This window comes from Diuraphis noxia, unplaced genomic scaffold (assembly GCF_037042655.1).
Source record: "Diuraphis noxia isolate RWA-SAM2 unplaced genomic scaffold, SU_Dnox_SAM2 contig0001, whole genome shotgun sequence".
Classification (NCBI taxonomy): Eukaryota; Metazoa; Arthropoda; class Insecta; order Hemiptera; family Aphididae; genus Diuraphis; species Diuraphis noxia.
Window position 1 is genome coordinate 77,697,863 of NW_028301711.1, and position 18,152 is coordinate 77,716,014.

The 18,152-nt window shown below is 27.8% G+C and overlaps 1 protein-coding gene and 1 pseudogene across 1 annotated transcript; one reads left to right on the forward strand and one right to left on the reverse strand.

Moving 5' to 3' along the window:
* LOC149061806 (uncharacterized) overlaps window positions 1–18,152 on the reverse strand; it is a 340,578-nt pseudogene that overhangs the window by 240,581 nt on the left and 81,845 nt on the right.
* LOC149061830 (uncharacterized) lies at window positions 13,241–15,588 on the forward strand. Its single transcript, XM_089218098.1, has 9 exons — window positions 13,241–13,540; window positions 13,644–13,909; window positions 14,020–14,175; window positions 14,231–14,386; window positions 14,464–14,562; window positions 14,631–14,718; window positions 14,778–15,106; window positions 15,170–15,332; window positions 15,441–15,588. Exons 1-9 carry the CDS (start codon window positions 13,465–13,467, stop codon window positions 15,539–15,541), a joined length of 1,434 nt encoding a protein of 477 aa, XP_089074224.1. The 5' UTR covers window positions 13,241–13,464; the 3' UTR covers window positions 15,542–15,588.

Here is an 18,152-nt window from a genome sequence, read left to right on the forward strand (position 1 = left end):
GTATAGTATTGTATAGTATGTAATCATATGGATTACTAGTATAATTTAATATTATAGTTTATTTATGATTTAAATACTATTTTTTTATAAGTATTTATTTAATCTCGTAAGGTAGGTAACTGTAATTCTTTGTTACACAATATACTTAACACAATATAATTATGTATAAATTGACTGAAATTTAGAAATCATATTTTTGTTCTAAAATAAAAATTAAGTTATAATATTGGTTAAATATATATTATAGAAAAAAAAATTGTTAAACAATAAGCTTAAACAAATAACTACATTAGAATACTTAGTTCAATTTTATAATTTACAATTAATTAGGTACCTAAATTAAGTTTTATTTTTAAGAAGTTACTGATGCTGTTGTATTTAATATTCTATGATTGTATTTCAAGTAATAAGTAACCAAAATATGATTTTATTATCAATTAAAAGCAACATTTTTAAAGAAGAGGAATATTAATTATTTTCATAATACCTACCTGTGGTTAATTTACTTGAGATATCTTATATTACCCTAGCAATACTAATACCTTTATAATGTTGTATATATATTAGATGGAGTATTTTATAATAATTTAAACGAAAAAGTGTATAAAAATAAATAAATGTGTCTTATTACCTACAAAAATACAATTTTAAAATTTTATTTAATAACTATAAAATATAAACTTAACTCTTAAGTATTAAAATAATATTATTCTACAACTAGAAGATATAGTTGAAGGGGTTAGAGGATGAAGGTGTTAACTCACAATTTTGAAATTATTCAGGAGGACAATTTTAGTGGTTTAGTTATATAAACGTTTGGAACTTTTTAACTATTCAAATGCTAAGAAATTTTTGAAAACAAAAATTATGTATTTTAAAGTCATAAACAATGCTCTGAAATTGTATACATTTAATTATAAATTGTATCTGTTAATAAAATAATAGGAGATTAATACAATAACACCTTAATCCACAAAACAAGGATGACATATTGTATAAATAACACCTTTATCAATTTGGTATCTCCATAAATAAAAATTATTTTGTTCTAATATTTGTATAGTCTATGTAATACGTCATGATGCATCATTTTATGTAATAAAAACGATTTTGAAAAAAGTGTTAGTTAACACCTTCATCCACTAACTCCTTCAGTTATTTAAATTTTTTATGATATACTTGACTACTTGATAGTTACTACAATATATAAATATATAGCTATGTAAATGTGTACGAGCTACATTTGGTACCTATCACATTAATAGTTCATAATTATTATGAAATCATAAATTAATTTTAAAAATTGTTATTTTAATATTTTATAGAAGTTACATATGATGGAAGGCCTAAATAAAAAATTAAAGCTCAAAGTTAGCAAAAGTTCTAAGTATAGGGTTAGAAAAAAAACCACTGCCATGATATATGCTAGTTCTGAAAGTGAGACCGATTTAAATCAGCCCATATTAAAACAAAATTTTTCTGGAATAACGCCTCTTGGTCATTTGAATGATTTAGTATCTGGCCAACTGAATTTGAACAATTGTTATAATGATAACCACATGTCTCTTGAAACTGCAGAAATTGAAGATACCCCATTAGAGGTTTTTACAGATGGTGGTGAATGCTATTCAACAACTTCTGAATATGAAAATCCATCTATTGATAGTGAAGATTTATGTTCTGAACTAGCAAAATGGGCTTTATTATTTAATATTTCAAAAGTAGCAGTTAGTGACTTACTTAAAAGATTAAAATTATTACTGAATTTGAAGGAACTTCCACAAGATGCTCGTACATTACTAAAAACACCAAAAATTACTCAAGTAAGAGCAATGGAAGATGGACATTATTATTATTTTGGAATAGAAAATTCAATCAAGATGTTAGATGAAGAATGTGTAGGCCAATTGCCATCAGAATTGTTGTTAGTGGTTGGCATAGATGGAATATCTGTTACAAAAAATCCACCTAGTCATCTTTGGCCAATTATGGGTTATTATTCTAATTTAAGTTTTAAAAAACCAGTTGTATTTTTGATTGGTTTATATTTTGGAAAAAAAAAACCAAATGACCCAAATAATTATTTAAAAGAGTTTGTTGATGAATTCAAATCGATGAAACAAACAATTATAAAATATAATAATAAAGAAGTTACAGTTAAATTACATGCTGTTATCTGTGATGCCCCGGCAAAGTCTTTTGTATTGAATTGTCGTGGTCATACTGGGAGATATTCTTGTGTCCGCTGTACAACTTCTGGAGAACGAGCTCAAAATACATCATGTTTTCCAGAGTTAGACGCACCTCTGCGAACTCATAACAGGTTTATTAATTACCAATATGAAGGTTTTCACAATGGTACTACAATACTAGCTGAGGTTCCTGATTTTGATGTTATATTATCTGTGCCTTACGATTATATGCATTTAGTTTGCATTGGTGTAGTCAAAAAAGTTTTATCATTCTGGATCTCAGTAAAACATAGACATAATTTACCACCAAAGTCAATTGCTGTCCTTGATAATAATCTCACCTCACTAGCTCACCACATTCCTGTTGAATTTCAAAGAAAACCTTCAGAATATTCAAGAACACATCCATTGAAAGACTTAAACAGATGGAAAGCTACAGAGTTGCGTCAATGTTTGTTGTACACTGGAATAGTTTTGTTTAAAAATGACATAATAGATCCTCATATTTATAATCACTTTCTTGTTTTATCAATAGCAATGAGAATTTTATTATCAAGTAAATCAAATCAAGAATATTTATATTATGCACAAGACCTTCTAAAGTATTTTGTTGAAACTTTCAAAAACATTTATGGTGCTAATTATATATCGCATAATGTACATGCTTTAGTACACCTAGCACAAGATGCATTAAAATATGGACCACTTGACTCTATATCAGCATTTCCATTTGAAAATCATATGCAGGTTTTAAAAAGAGATGTGAAAACAGGAAATAAACCCGTACAGCAAATTATTCGAAGAAATGCGGAACGATCATTTTTCAAAATGAATATGTCACAAAACAATTCACAAAAAGAAGTTGGTCCAATTGAATGTAGATATGACAATAGTAAACCAAGAGCATTGTTGTCAAACACTTGTAATCCACAATATAATGGATGGCAATTTAAACATTTTACCATAAAATTAGACAAGGCCAATAATTGTGTGAAAACAAGTGATGGACAGGTAGTAATAGTTGAAAATTTTGCTACTTTAACTTCTAATAAACCGCAAGTTGTAGTAATTGGACGTAGTTATGTTAGAAAAGAAGAATTTTTTGACAATCCTTGCAAGTCATCGTCTTTAGGAATCTACAAAGTTTCTGAGCTAGGACCACTTATTAGTTGGGAAGAAAGCGATATTGTTGAAAAACTTGTTTGTTTGCCTTTTGATGAAGTACATAATATTGTAATACCATTTCTTCATCAATAAAGTTATTAAAAACAAATTACCTATAATATAATATTTTTATTATTTATTTATTTTCATTTAAATAATTTTATGGCATACATACATGTATATTAATACAATTATAATTATATACTAACTAAAAATATAAAATTAAAACACATTACCTACACCTAATGCTTTTATTAGTCTTGCTCTTGTACAGTGGTCATGTTTGCATTATCTATACAACAATACAATGTTCATCTTATAGTGTTTTTGATATTTTAATAAGAGTAAGTATTCATAATAGATATTTTGCTTTTTGAACTAAAGAAATAGAAGTAAAATTACACTTACTGTCATTATTAATAACAGTGACCTAGGTACTGTATTTATATTAAATTCATTACAACTTTTTGAATATTAGAATAAGAATATTAATAATAATATTTTTGGAAATTGTACTTGTTAATTCCCACCTATTTAACAAACATCATGTTGGTTTAATATTTAAAATATACAAAAAATAATAATAACTATACATAATATATTTCTTTGGTTGTTTAGGTCATGGTTAATTGTAGAATTTTCTAAATGCAACAGTATACAACATGTTCCATATAAAGGTACGGTTTGGCTAGAGCGACAGCGACTGCGACTGAATAATAATCGCGATCGCGGTCGCGGTCGCAAATCGCCAACATGGTTTATTTACAGCGATAGCGACCGCTTCTAAATGAAAAATTCTGTCATAGAGGGGATGATAATTGATAACAGAAATAATTTAATCAATAATCATAGCCGAATACTTATATGAGAATTTATGTTTGACTTAATAAATTCGACTATTTAAGTTTTGTATCGAAGTATAAAATAATACTAAGAAAACCTAACTTATAATTTCACAAACGCAAACATGGATAATAACCAATTAATTCAATGGTTATTACTCGAAGAAGCAGACGACGATGATATTTATTTACAGTATTTAGTTAATCCAAAGCCAAAATCAAGACCTAATCCATTATTTAAGACCAGGAGAGAAGAAGGGTATCATCAAATACTGATCAACGGTCATCTCCGCCTAGATGAGAAAAAATTCAGAGAATTTTTTCGTCTCAACCGTGATCAATTTGACTACATTTTGAGCCTAATTGAAGGAGACCTGACTACTATTCCAACACCATTTGTACCAAAACCTATAACACCTGAAGAAAAGTTGGCAGTAACTCTAAGGTAACAGTTCTATGATCTATTTTAAAAATTACCTAGCAATGAAATTTTCGATTTTTATTGGTTTTTTTTTTACATGTATGTGGATAAAAATGTTATTCAATGTTTCTCATAATTTGCTTTCAGTGGAAATTAAAAAAAAAGTGGGTGTAAATCCTAAATAATTTTTATGAGAGTCAAGTCAAGATCACTAACATTTTCAAATTATTTTGAGTTAAAAATTCATAAACAATTTTCTTACTATATCTAAGATTTTAAAGTTAAATGCAAGATTTCCCATTAGTTTGTCTAAAACATACCTACCTTAAATACAATGTCTACCGGAAAGTTGAATTAAATTTGTAGGATATGAATATTTAATATTTTAAATAATGAATAACTGTAGGTACATGAAATATATCCCAAATCTTTATATTTTTATCATTTTCTAATATTCTATACTCAATAGTTTTCAAATTATTTTTAATTACGGTTTTAATTTAGATACGATTAAACATGTAGGTTGAAGCACTTCTAACATTTTAGGTATGTTTATTATTATACAAATTAAAGTGTAAGTTAAACTTTAATAAAAATAGCCAATAGATATTTAAAAGTATAAAATAAAATTAAAAAAAACATTTTCCTTGATAATATTATTTTTTTAAATTAACATATTATTAAAATAGTAAAATTTGGAAATTCTTCATGACTACAGATTGTGGTATTTTACAATGTCTTCTTCTTCCCTTACATCTCCATGTCTTTTTTCAATTTGGTATTGACTTAACGTACTGATCGGTGCTTTTGTGTAGTATTGGTTATACTCATTATAATGTTGAAGATCTGGGTTTATACTGTTAGATGAATAATGTGGTTCTAATGTTAAGTGTGATGATTGATGAGAATAAGATGCAGATGTTGAAGCTGAATTTATAGACAGAGAATGGTTTTTTACAGTATCAACAGGTGTTTCCAAATGCTGTTGTTCCAATTCTGTTACTACAGTCAAACATTTTAATTTTGCTTGTACAATCAAATTTGATGGTAACTTTTTCACTGTTAAAGCTAAACTTTTAAAAAAATAATCAACAGAGTCCTCTTGCTCATTTGATGATGAGGTTGCTGCAGATAGTTTAGATATTATGTCCATTCTCTCTTTAGATCTTTTTTCAAACATTTCTGATATATATTTTCTTTTATTTTCTTTAGAATTAGCTGAATATTGAGGTAATTTCTGTGCATCAATGGGAACTTCTATACTGATGTCACCTTCTTTCTGAAGATCTTCAGCACAAGTTTCATTTTCAATGAACTCAGTTTCATGGTTCTCATCATTGTAGTTTGTGGTTGAGCTAAAAAATAAATATAAATAACAAAATATACAAGTTAAGATCAGTTCAACTTAATAAAATACAGTATCATAAAATATTTAAAAAAAAATATATCAATTAAAATCATTTAATGAAAATAAAACTTCTTATAACTTACTCTCTTTCTTGAGGAACAGTATCTAAAAAACTCAAGTATGGTGCCAGAGACCATTTTGTCGGTTTGGCTGATGCACTGGATCCAGTTCCTTGCTTTCTCGCCTGTTTGTTTCTCCTATATGAGTCTTTTAGATTTTTAAATCTTTTTTTACACTCATCCCCTGTAAATAAATAATAAGCCTTTAATATTTAATACATTTGAATTATAAAATGTAATTAGCCATATCTAATGATACCCCTAAGGTCTATGTGTACAATAACTTGGCTAAGAAAAAATAAAAATCTTAATAGCTCCTTTTAGCATTGGTTTTGGTTAAAAAATATCTTAATTTTTGTAAGAAATATGTAAAGAATTCCAAAATTAAAAATTTATTTTAGATTTTATTTTACTAAGATTTTTCAGGAAAATCTCTAAGTGCCATTTATTGTTTGAGTTTGAGCTACAATAAATCTAATATTTTTCTAATATTTGTCTATGAATATTGCTATATATTATACAATTACATTTGGAATACCTATCTCATAAATCATAAATATTACATTTTTTTTTAGTACTTAATGAATAATAATAATAAATAAATAAATACTAGATAATGTTTATCCACCAAGTTCAAAACTATATTTGGTAGTAAAGTCATTATTTATTTTTGAAAAAATACATCACAACAATATTTGCTTACTTTTATGCTTACAGATATCTTGCAAGTGGAGAAAGCTACCGCTCATTATCATTTCAATTTAGAATTTCTCATAGTTATATAAGCATTATTATAAAAAATACACTCAAAGCTATGAAAAAACATTTATTGTCAATATTTATACCAAGTCCTACTGAGGAAATTTAAAAAAAAAATGCACTTGAGTTTTGGAATAAATGGCAATTCCCTAATGTAATAGCTGCAATTGATGGTAAACATATCCGCATGAAGTGTCCAAAAAAAACAGGATCATTATTCTTTAACTATAAAGAGTATTTTTCTATAGTTCTTTTGGCCTATGTAGATGCTAATTGTAAGTTCCTAATAATTGATGTTGGTTCCTATGGAAAAGAAGGCGATAGTGGAATTTTCAATAAAACAACAATAGGCCAACAAATATTACAAGGAGTTTTCAATTTTCCTGAAGATAAGGCTCTTCCTGGTACAAATATAGTTACTCCTCATGTTATTGTTGGAGATGAAGCATTTCGGCTTCATAAGAATATTATGAAACCATATTCAAGAGGTTCAATACAAGGAGACAGATCTAAGACCATTTTTAATTATAGATTAAGCAGATGTCGGAGGGTAACTGAAAATGCTTTTGGTTTATCGTCTCAAGTATTTAGAGTGTTTTACACTCCAATAGCTGTAGATGCAGAAGTTTGTGACGATTTAATTATAGTGGCTTGTTGCTTGCATAATTTGCTAAGGGATGCATTTTTAGAAAAAAATGGAAAATCTTATTATGAACATGATACAACACAGCCAACATTATTTAATGACTTATCAAGAACAGGAGGCTTTGCAAATGCTGAAGGATTTGATGTAAGAGACAAATTTAAGAATTTTTTTATTCAAGAAGGGCAAGTACCATGGCAAAATCATCAAATTTCAAGAACTTCATCAACATAATACCTATTTTTTACAAATTTATACATATTAGTACTTACATTATTATTGTTATAATTAATATAAATATTATATTATTATTACATTGTTACAGCTTATTAAAGATACTGATACCTGCAGTTATATTATAATAAATTGAGTTTTAATTGAATCAACATTATTTTACAGCAGAAAACAGCTCACTGGGTGCAACATACTTTTGGTATAACATCACACATGCCTCCCCCCTATATATTAATATATTATAATGTTAGATTCTTAAAAGTTAAGTTTGGCATTTCACTATAAAACTTAAATTTAACAATATTATTTGTGTTGTTGTTGAAGGTATATTCTGGATATTTTTATTTTGAAGTAATTTATCTATGAGCATTTTTAAAGTATAAAATGTTGTACACTTACTACTTAGCTATAACTTGTTTTGGTATGTATACGTAAATTCACTCTTAATTGTATTATTAAAACTTGTTACGCACTTGTAAATTGTGAAGTGAAGACAACAAATGCGGGTATGGCAATGTCCTAATAATAAATAACAATTTATGAATAAAATAATAATGAAAAAATAATATTGATACGACCTACCTACTTATATTACTGGTACGCCTTATAGTTAATTATACAACCAATTATAGTAGAGCTGTGAATTAGTTGGACATTTACTTTTATAAGTTAATATTTTATTATTTATTTGAATGTTGAAAAGTCCAATTCATTAATTGTTATTTATGCATTTGCACCACTTATTCTGAGAGTTTCTGTTGTACAATATTTACCTAGTTATAATAAACTAGTATTAATATCAATCTACTTACCACTTCTGCCTACTGATTTACTGACTTCTGCCCAAATCGCTTCTTTAATATTCAAGTCCTTGTGGTCTTGATTTTGAGGATTGTATAATGCCGGATGTTTTGAAACATTTTCGGCCAATGCCTCGTCTTCTTCTTTTGAAAATTTTAGTGTTTTGTTCATACTTGTTGTTTACTTACTTATATAACAAACGTACTTACTACTTTTCAATTTTAAATTATGAATATTCAAGTGACTGTTTGTGTTATCACTTATCACGCATTATTTTGTTTACAACACGCACAATGAGAAAAATCGAAAAATCTATTTTTAACCATTGGATGTTAATGTTATATAATAATGGTACAAATTGCCATTAGGTCATTAGTATGCTGACAAATAGATCACCTCATCGAGATCCTACCCTGTTAACAATTTTTACCATTGCTACCAACAGATTTTTAATAGGAAGATTTGGTCATTTAAAGCGAATTATTTTTTTTTCTCCAGATACTACCATATTTGTGAGTGAGATTCGTTTTAGGTGATTTTTCTAAACATTTGTCTCAAGTTTAGCAAGTATTTTTTTCAATGAATGAGCTAAGCTATTGTACGTTTGCTTGTCTTTTTTAATGAGGGGGGCAGCAGGTAAATATTTTTTTTCATGTGCTAAAGTTTTTTCAACAAATACTAAGGGTTATAAAATTAAATAAAATTTAAATATTTTCATAATTTTCGTATCATATAACTATTATAGCTATATATAGCTATTATTATATTATATAAAGTATACAAGTTCTTATATTCTAAAATTTCTGAAATTTTTCTGTGGGGGTTATTAGGCCCACCTTGCCGCCGTACTGTTTTCAATCCGAATATATGTGGAGCGACCGCGATTTGACCGCTCTTGTAGCGACCGAAGTTATAATCGCCGCGACCGATCCAAAATCGCCGGTCGCGGTCGCCGTAGGTAAACCGGGTACATTTAATCAGCCCCTGGACACTCGGTCGCCATTTTTTTGGAGGACAAATTGTTATCACTGCTGTAATCAAGAGTTCAAGATACTATCATTGTTTTGTTATGTGATAACAACGTGTTTTCAGTTTTTGAAAATTTTGATTATTGTGAATTTGTGATCATTTAATTCCTAGTACAAAACTACAAAGTACCTTATTTGATTTTCTATAGTATTAAATCACTTTAAACAATGGTGCTTGTGTGTATTGTTAAAAATTGTGTTAACTCCAAAAGGAAGACTAAACAAAAGGACTGTAAATTGCATAGGTTTCCAAATGATATATCGCGGTAAGTGTACCCAAAATTTTTTTGGAATTGAGATGTCAAGTCAAAGTTAATTTTTATTTTATTATTATTAAATATTTTACAATTTCAGTTGTAATCAGTGGTTAACAAATTGTAAATTATTTAATCTTCATGGCCATTCTGAAGATTATATTTATAAAAATTATCGAATATGTAACAAACATTTTGCTGCTAGTTCATTCAGTAATCCTGAAAAGACAAGGTTATTACCAACTGCAATACCTACAGAGTTTGGTCAGTTAATTTAAAATGTTTGATTGTTATTTATCATATTTCATCAACTTATTAAATTGTACTTTATCTTTAGATAATACTGAAGCTGGATTTGAGCTGCCCTTAGATAATAAAGTCGAAGTGTCCTTTGAAGATGATATTTCTATTTCAGAACCAAGATACTCGAGCAGCACACCTTCTAAATTAAATGTTTCAGAAAATCAACTAGATAGTAAGTATACTTTATGGCAAGGTTAATTTTTAATGTTCGATTTTTATTTTATTTAGGGGTTTTTAATGATAATTGATAATACATATTTTCACTTTTTACTTTAAATAATGTTACCATTATCTTTTATATATTTAGTAATTCGATTTATTTTTAGGTATAGAATCATCAATCATTAGTTCAACTTCTGTATGTTCTACAATTTCTATGTCAACATCTACTACTCAAACCACCCAGCTGCTCTCTGTAAACACACCTAGAAAACGTCTGTTGAAAACTAAGGTGAATGAACTTGAGAAAAAGTATAGAATATTGGAGGAAAATTTCAACCTTATGTCCAACAAATTTTCACAAGTAATGACATCCAAAGAACATTTTTATGAAGTATGTGATATACATTTACCATCTAATCTTTCAATGATTGTTAAAAGTTATTGTAGAATGGCTTCTAGACAGCCTCAAGGCTTTCGTTACACTAACCAATTAAAACAATTAGCCCTTACTATTTATTTCTTTGGGCCCATGGCATATAGGTTCTTAAAAAATATTTTGCAATTGCCTAGTCCAAGAACTCTACGAAGAGTCACAGAAAAAGTAGATATTATGCCCGGGTTAAACGACATTATATTCAATTCTATAGAACTAAAGATAAAAAATCTTAAAGATGATGCAAAGGACTGCATTCTTTGTGTTGATGAAATGTCCATAAAAACTAATCTTTTTTATAATTTATCAAAAGATTGTATAATTGGATTTAATAATACATATGATCAAAAAACATATGAACCCGCAAAACATGTGTTATGTTTTATGATTAGAAGTCTTAATTATAAATGGAAGCAACCGGTTGCATACTATTTCATAAATAATAGTTGTACTGGAATTACATTACAGAACACAATTGTTGCTGTTATCTCTAAACTCCAGAGTATTTGTGTTAATATTAGAGTTTTCACTACCGATCAAGGACCAAATTTTTATAGTTTTGCTAGTAAAATGCATGTCACAAAGGAGCGTCCTTTTTTCTTTGTGAATGGGAAAAAAATATACTATGTATTTGACCCTCCACACTTGTTAAAATCAACAAGAAACAATTTTTACAAGTATAAACTACAATTGTCTAATGACCTAAATGATCTAACGGACAAAAAATACCTCAACGATTTTTTTAAGGCTGACCAAGGTCTAAACCGCTGTGCACCCAAGTTAACTGTTGCTCATATTTATCCTGGGCCTTTTCAAAAAATGAAAGTCTGTTATGCTGCTCATGTTTTCAGTGCAACAGTGGCCGCAAGTATGCGTAATTGCATTATAAATGGTACCTTGCCTTCTAATGCAAATACTACTGTCAACTTCATAGATGACATGGATAAACTATTTGATTTATTGAATTCTAAGCCAAAAGCCGGTAGTAAAGATTTTAACCGTCCATTTAAGAACACTCCCAAACAAAGAGAACATTTATTGAAGATGTTGAATATTTTTGAAAATATGCAAGTTATTGAGACAAAGATCATAGATGGAGAAACTATACAAATAGATGTTACTCAACGCATGAAATTCTTAAATGGGTGGCAAATCACAATTAATTCACTTTTACAACTTTGGGAAGATGTTCAAACACCGCAGTATGCATTATGTACATACAGACTCTGTCAAGATTGTCTTGAGAACCTTTTTGGTAATTTCAGAAATCAAAATGGGAATAATATTAATCCAACGCCAATTCAATTTCTTTGGGCATTCAAAAAGATATTTTTTCTTAACTACTTCAAGCATTCTGAAGGGTCCAACTGTTTAGAAGATTTAGATGAAATTCTTACTAACATCGGAGAAACTACTTCTCCATTAATTAATTCGTCAGTACTGTTTCCTGAAAAGTCACCAATCAACTACAATTCTTTAAAAATTGGAACTACAGACTATAGGGAATTAGATTTAACACCAAGAAATGCTCTTACTTATGTTTGTGGATATTTACTAAAAAAATGTCTTGACAAGCATACCTGTGAAACTTGTTTAACTTTTTCCAAAAGCCAAGACTACTTAGATGAATCATTTCTATTCACCCATTTGAAAGCGTACCAAAATGATCAACCTACAAACTTCGGTAACTTAAATGTACCATCAGATGTGTTTTTTAATTATATTAATGAACTTGATAATTTATTTATAACAAATTTTCCAACACTGGCCATAGAAAACAATGTAGGAATGAAATTGAAAAATTTAATAGATAATGTACCATTTAATCATCCTTGTTCAAATTTTAAAGTTGATTTTCTTAAAAACCTTTACTTACGTTTAAGGATTTTTCATGCTATCAAAAAAATTAATAGAGATTTACTCTCTGCTCCTAGAAAGCACAGGAAACTAGATATTCTTTCTCACTTATAATTTTTTTATCTAGACTCAATAATTTATCTTACAACCAAGCATTTTTATTTGGATGATGTGATATACCTACTGCTTAATGACAATATTGAAATGTATTAACTTTTTAAATCTATTTTTATTTATTTATTTTTTTTTTTGTACAGAACTGCAAAATATACTATTTACTGATAATATTAAGTTTCAATAATTTGTTTTAAACCCTATTTTTATTAATATGACGTTTTAGATTTACTGCTTAATGACAATATTGAGTTTTAATAATTTGTTATAACTATTTTTAATTTTTTTTTTTTTTATGTACAAAACTGTAAAATATACTATTTACAGATAATATTGGGTTTCTGTAATTTGTTTTATACTTACTATTTTTATTTTGTAAGAAAATTTACTATTTAATGACAAAATTTGAATTTTCAAATAAAATTACTATATAATGATGCAACATAGTTTTTTTTCTCATTAAAGGTCACACTGTTTTGTCCTCCAAAAACATGGCGTCATTGATTTAGTTATTATCCTATGTTTGCTGTATATTTTATAATCAGTGTCCATTCTGATTGTCTTATTCTGTGATTTAATTTCATTAATGCAGTAAAATCGCGGTCGCGGTCGTAGTACGGTCGCGGTCGCTGTCGCTCTAGCCAAACCGTACCTTAACTGGTACAAGTCATATACTCAAGACGGATCGACTATTGAAGCTCCTGGAAAATGTTGGTTTCCACATTCCAAAACTGATCTTAAATTACCCCAAAAAGGATTTTCATTTTTTAAAAACCAACAAATTGATAAAATGATAAAGGAAGCGTTTGAACCAAACACTATAGATGGTATTTGGCATGATTCAATGAAAATTGCTGGACCATTTGGTAAAGAAAATAAATAAATGTTTATAGTTTCTATGTTTAATTACATCTTATTTATCATACAACTTTTGTTATTTAATCTGTAAAAGCGTATATTTATTTTTAGATAGTGTACTAATTGCCAGAAACGTTGCTAAAGCATGGTCTGGGAGCGATGATAACGATAGTGATACCCGTGTGCATGATTCATATAACCATAAGAATCGCTGTAGAAAGGCACCGAAACGTTTCTCACCTGATATTGATACTGCGCTAAAAAATAAAGTGTTAAAAAGTACAACAAATCAACAGTCAATATTACCTATAAATAATATAACATTACCAATACCACCAAAGATAAGTTTTTCTGAACCAAGTCAAATTGCATCAACTGTAAGTACCATTATATACTTAATACTTGGTAATTATTTCTTTTTTGTTATTTAATTTCCTGTTGATAATGATTTGAAAATGTTTTATAAATTATACAATTAACTTTTTAGAGTAATGTATTAAGGCCGTTTAAAATAAACACAAATGAAAATACGGATTGCAACTCAACATCTGCAGATTTACCAAATACAAGCTGTACAGAGAAGATTGAGAATATTGCAAATGTAGTTGATCATCAAGGACAAGATACATTAACACTAAATATGGTAAAATAATAGCACTACTTAAAATATATCTTACGATTTTAAAACTATTTAATAGTTCACACAGGACATCGTTAATAAAAATTTAAGTGAAACTTCTAACAATGATGGTTCACAATTGCATTCGACAGTCACAGAAAGTGTGTTTAATAATACCCCTGCTAATCTACATGCAACTAATGAAGTTGCTGACAAAGTTGTATCTAATTCATTAGTAAGTAACTAAAATCAATATAATTGTTAAATTTGATGAAAAAAATATATATTTATTAATTATAAATATTTTTTTAGATAGTTGATTTTTGTAAAGATATAGACAATGATGACAGTTACGTGATCGATGATGAGAATGATGACAATTACTACAGTTATAACATTGACATAAACACTGTAATATTAGTAGTTGATATTTGTGATAATTAGTATAAAGTATAAATATTATTTTTTTAATATTTTAGTTTGAACCTGCAGAAAAATCAAATCATGTTGAAAATTTAAATGAAGATAACAATCATTTAGCACTTACTGCAATGGAAAACAATGCAGGTAAATCACTAAAATAAATACCAAAAACGTTAAATTTTAATTTATAATATTTTTTTCAGATGTTGTTCCGACCAGTTCCAATATGAATTGTTGCTGTAAACAAATAGATAAGTTGAAAGCTAGTATAATGAAAAGAGAAAACTACATCCTAACTCAATTTACATTATTCAACACACAACAAACAAAAGTTTCAGCTTTTCTCAGCAATTTAGATAAAAAATTAAATACATTGCTTAACCATTCTCGATCTGCTATACCTCTCCCAAGTTTACCAACACCTTTTATGGATTTTTTACCATTGAAATCTATGGAGAACTTAGATTTGGTAGAGCAAATTTTAAAACCACAAACTGAAAATTCAAACTTTAACGGTCATGCTGAAGAACTAGTAAATTCTATTATACATTTTATAACATAAAATATATTCTAATATGCTTTACATGTTTTTCAGAAAAATTATTTGGTTCTGCGAACTGGATCTAATCTGTCATTGAGTGCCGCGGTTTCAAATTGTTTTGATTTATGTTTTACCAGACATGTGGCGTCAAATTTCAGTTTTCATGGAAAAACAAAAAGGTCATTCAAAATATTACACTTGTACAAAGTAATGAATGGTATGTATATTCATGTATATTTATAATGAATATCTAATGCTTACAATATTATACAGTTATTATAATAGTCTTAAATATAAATAATTTTTGAAAATATCTTATGTCTAGAATCTTTAGCTGGACGAATAAAAACAAAAGAAGACGTTTCTGCAGCCATTCAGGTCATCAATAATATTTTGAAACATTCTAAACCACTGATTTTTGATTAATTTTTATTTTATTCATATGTATGATTACAAAATGTAATAAATAATAATAAAAATATAATTTTTCTTATATGCCTATATATTATTAAATTGTATTAAAATATTAATTTATGTACAATACCCGTGTGTGAGCCAGATATTTGTATAGGGAAGTTTTTTAATTTTATATTTAAACGCTATACCCGAGAGAGGGGGCTTAACATATATATTTTCTGTGAAAATGTAGAATCATACAATAATACATTTTATCAAAAGATATAGAAAATCATTAAATTATCCAACATGTTGTAAGCATATAGTATATATATATCTTAATTAAATACATTCAAGTGGGGTTGTCACAGCGTAGTGGATTAAACTATAAACAATGTAGTAAAGATTACTTAAAACATGTTGTGCTCAATTACACATCTAGAACGCCTCTCAAAATTATAGTAAACTGTTTTAAAATTGTAATATTAAAAATAAAAATCTAAAGTTTTCAATTCAAGTTATTATTAATTATAATCTAATTTAAATATTATGTACTTTAGAATAAAATAAGGGCACCCGCAGAGAGGGGCCAATGGGTGCCTTTACAGCCGCTGGGATTTTTTTAATGAACAAAAAAATCAATGTATAATAATGTAAATATGTGACAACATATGTTTATAAACATATTTATGCATGTATAACATACATTTAATTTCGCACCCTCTGAGCTGATTTTCTGAGGGCGCCCCTGGAATAAAAGTATTAGCAATAAATATTTTACTTGGCTGAACTATTGAGGAACAATATATTATTTAATGATTTAATTTACAATATATTTTGAGAAGGTTTAAAAGTAAAACAAAACACTGTTGTAGCATGGTCTAATAATGAACTGTGAACTAAATGGGCACCGCCCTACCTTAAACTTAAACACTGTTGTAGCACGGTCCAATAATGAACAGTGAACTGAATGGAAACCGTCATAACTTAAACTTATACACGGTTACGGAACGTTCAATCATTGAACCTTCGAACGGTCAAAATTCGAACTTTTAAACCTTTGCTGCACTCGGTTCACACCTGGTTAAAATTTGGTATTCAAAATGATCAACGGTCGGGGCTAGGAACCAATAATGAACCGAGTGCAGCACCGCAATCTCAGTGTAAATTGAACTGTGTGGGAACTTGAATTGTTACTCGGGAACAGAATTTCTAAAAGCTAAACACCATAACTCTTTTCTCGTCCAATAATTATTAATATATTTCACCCATTTTTCATACTTAAGTGGTATAATTTCATCACCTATGCTATTATTAATAGTTTTTGTCTTGCCAATAGCAGTAATATAGGCTTTGTGAGCACTATTATAATCTGGTGAAATTAAAATACTTTGAAATAAATTAAACAACAATTTTCTGTGTTCGTTTTTGATATTATGTTTAGCGTCCCATAACCATCTCCATACTGATTGTAAAACGTGGAACCTACAAAGCAAAATATTTGATTGTGGCCAAATTGATTTTAGTGCTTGCCTTTCTGCCTCGCTATCATCAATTATAAAATGTCTTGGAAAACGTTGGCCATCAAAACTGTTAGGAACTGAATCATTCAGCAGGGAAAATGCTGTTTTATATTCATCAACTGTTTGTCCTTTTGTTATGAATATACCCAGAGGAATAGCTCCAATACCACATGATGTAAGCATGAATGTAACAGTATGACTTTGAGTATCACATGATGCTGTACTGTCTGCAAAAGCAATATCTTTAGCAAAGGCTAATTTATGAGCCTTTTGCATAATAGGAGTGACCACTAGTATAGCAAATGGATTTTCATTAAACCTTACAATAATTCCATTTTTTTCATAATCTGTTTTTTTATCTTCAAGTTTCTGCAAAATGTTTATTTAAGAATTAAATAATACAATGTACGTATAATCAGTTTTACAGTGTAGAGTATAGATTATAAAACCATTGCTCCCATTAGTAACTTTAAAAATGAAATATTTTTAAAATGTATAAATAAAAAATTAGTATCCATTTATTTAGATTATTTTTACTTTGTAATAATTAAAAAAAAAAATATGTAGGTATTAAAATTAGTGTGGAATTTCATGGTGTGATATTATGGTTAACATTATTTTTGGATTTAATTAATAGAATAGGTACTACATCATAAATTGTTATGGAGACATATCTATTAATATTATTCGATTCCTGATCCCTTTAAGTAAGACTTGTGATGGAGATCAGGGAATTTTACATTTTTAATATTAGTCTTTGTAAAAATTTAAAAATATCAGCAGATTTAAATTATGTACTAAAAATAGTATAAAAACTTATTTTTATATTCAAACAATATTAATATAAATTGATGAAGTAACAATTGAGTAAAATTACATATTTTACTTTTATGAAAATGTATACACAATAAGAATATAACTATATAAGAAAACTTAGAAAACTTATTGTTATATATAATTATATAAAAATAATTGTTATTTAATTTATTAAAACTACCTATAACAATAATTTTAATTAATTTCTTAAATTGATCAAAATTGGTGGAGTCAATAATACAATTGGACGGTGTTTTGGAGAAGGGTTCAAGTCCATTTTTGGTCATTTTGATGTAAATAGT

Coding starts and splice junctions, on each gene's coding strand:
- LOC149061830 (XM_089218098.1), top strand. CDS start 13,465: ATGATAAAGGAAGCGTTTGAACCAAACACTATAGATGGTATTTGGCAT. Junction 13,910..14,019: donor CAAGTCAAATTGCATCAACT/GTAAGTACCATT, acceptor TTAACTTTTTAG/AGTAATGTATTAAGGCCGTT. Junction 14,563..14,630: donor ATAACATTGACATAAACACT/GTAATATTAGTA, acceptor TTAATATTTTAG/TTTGAACCTGCAGAAAAATC.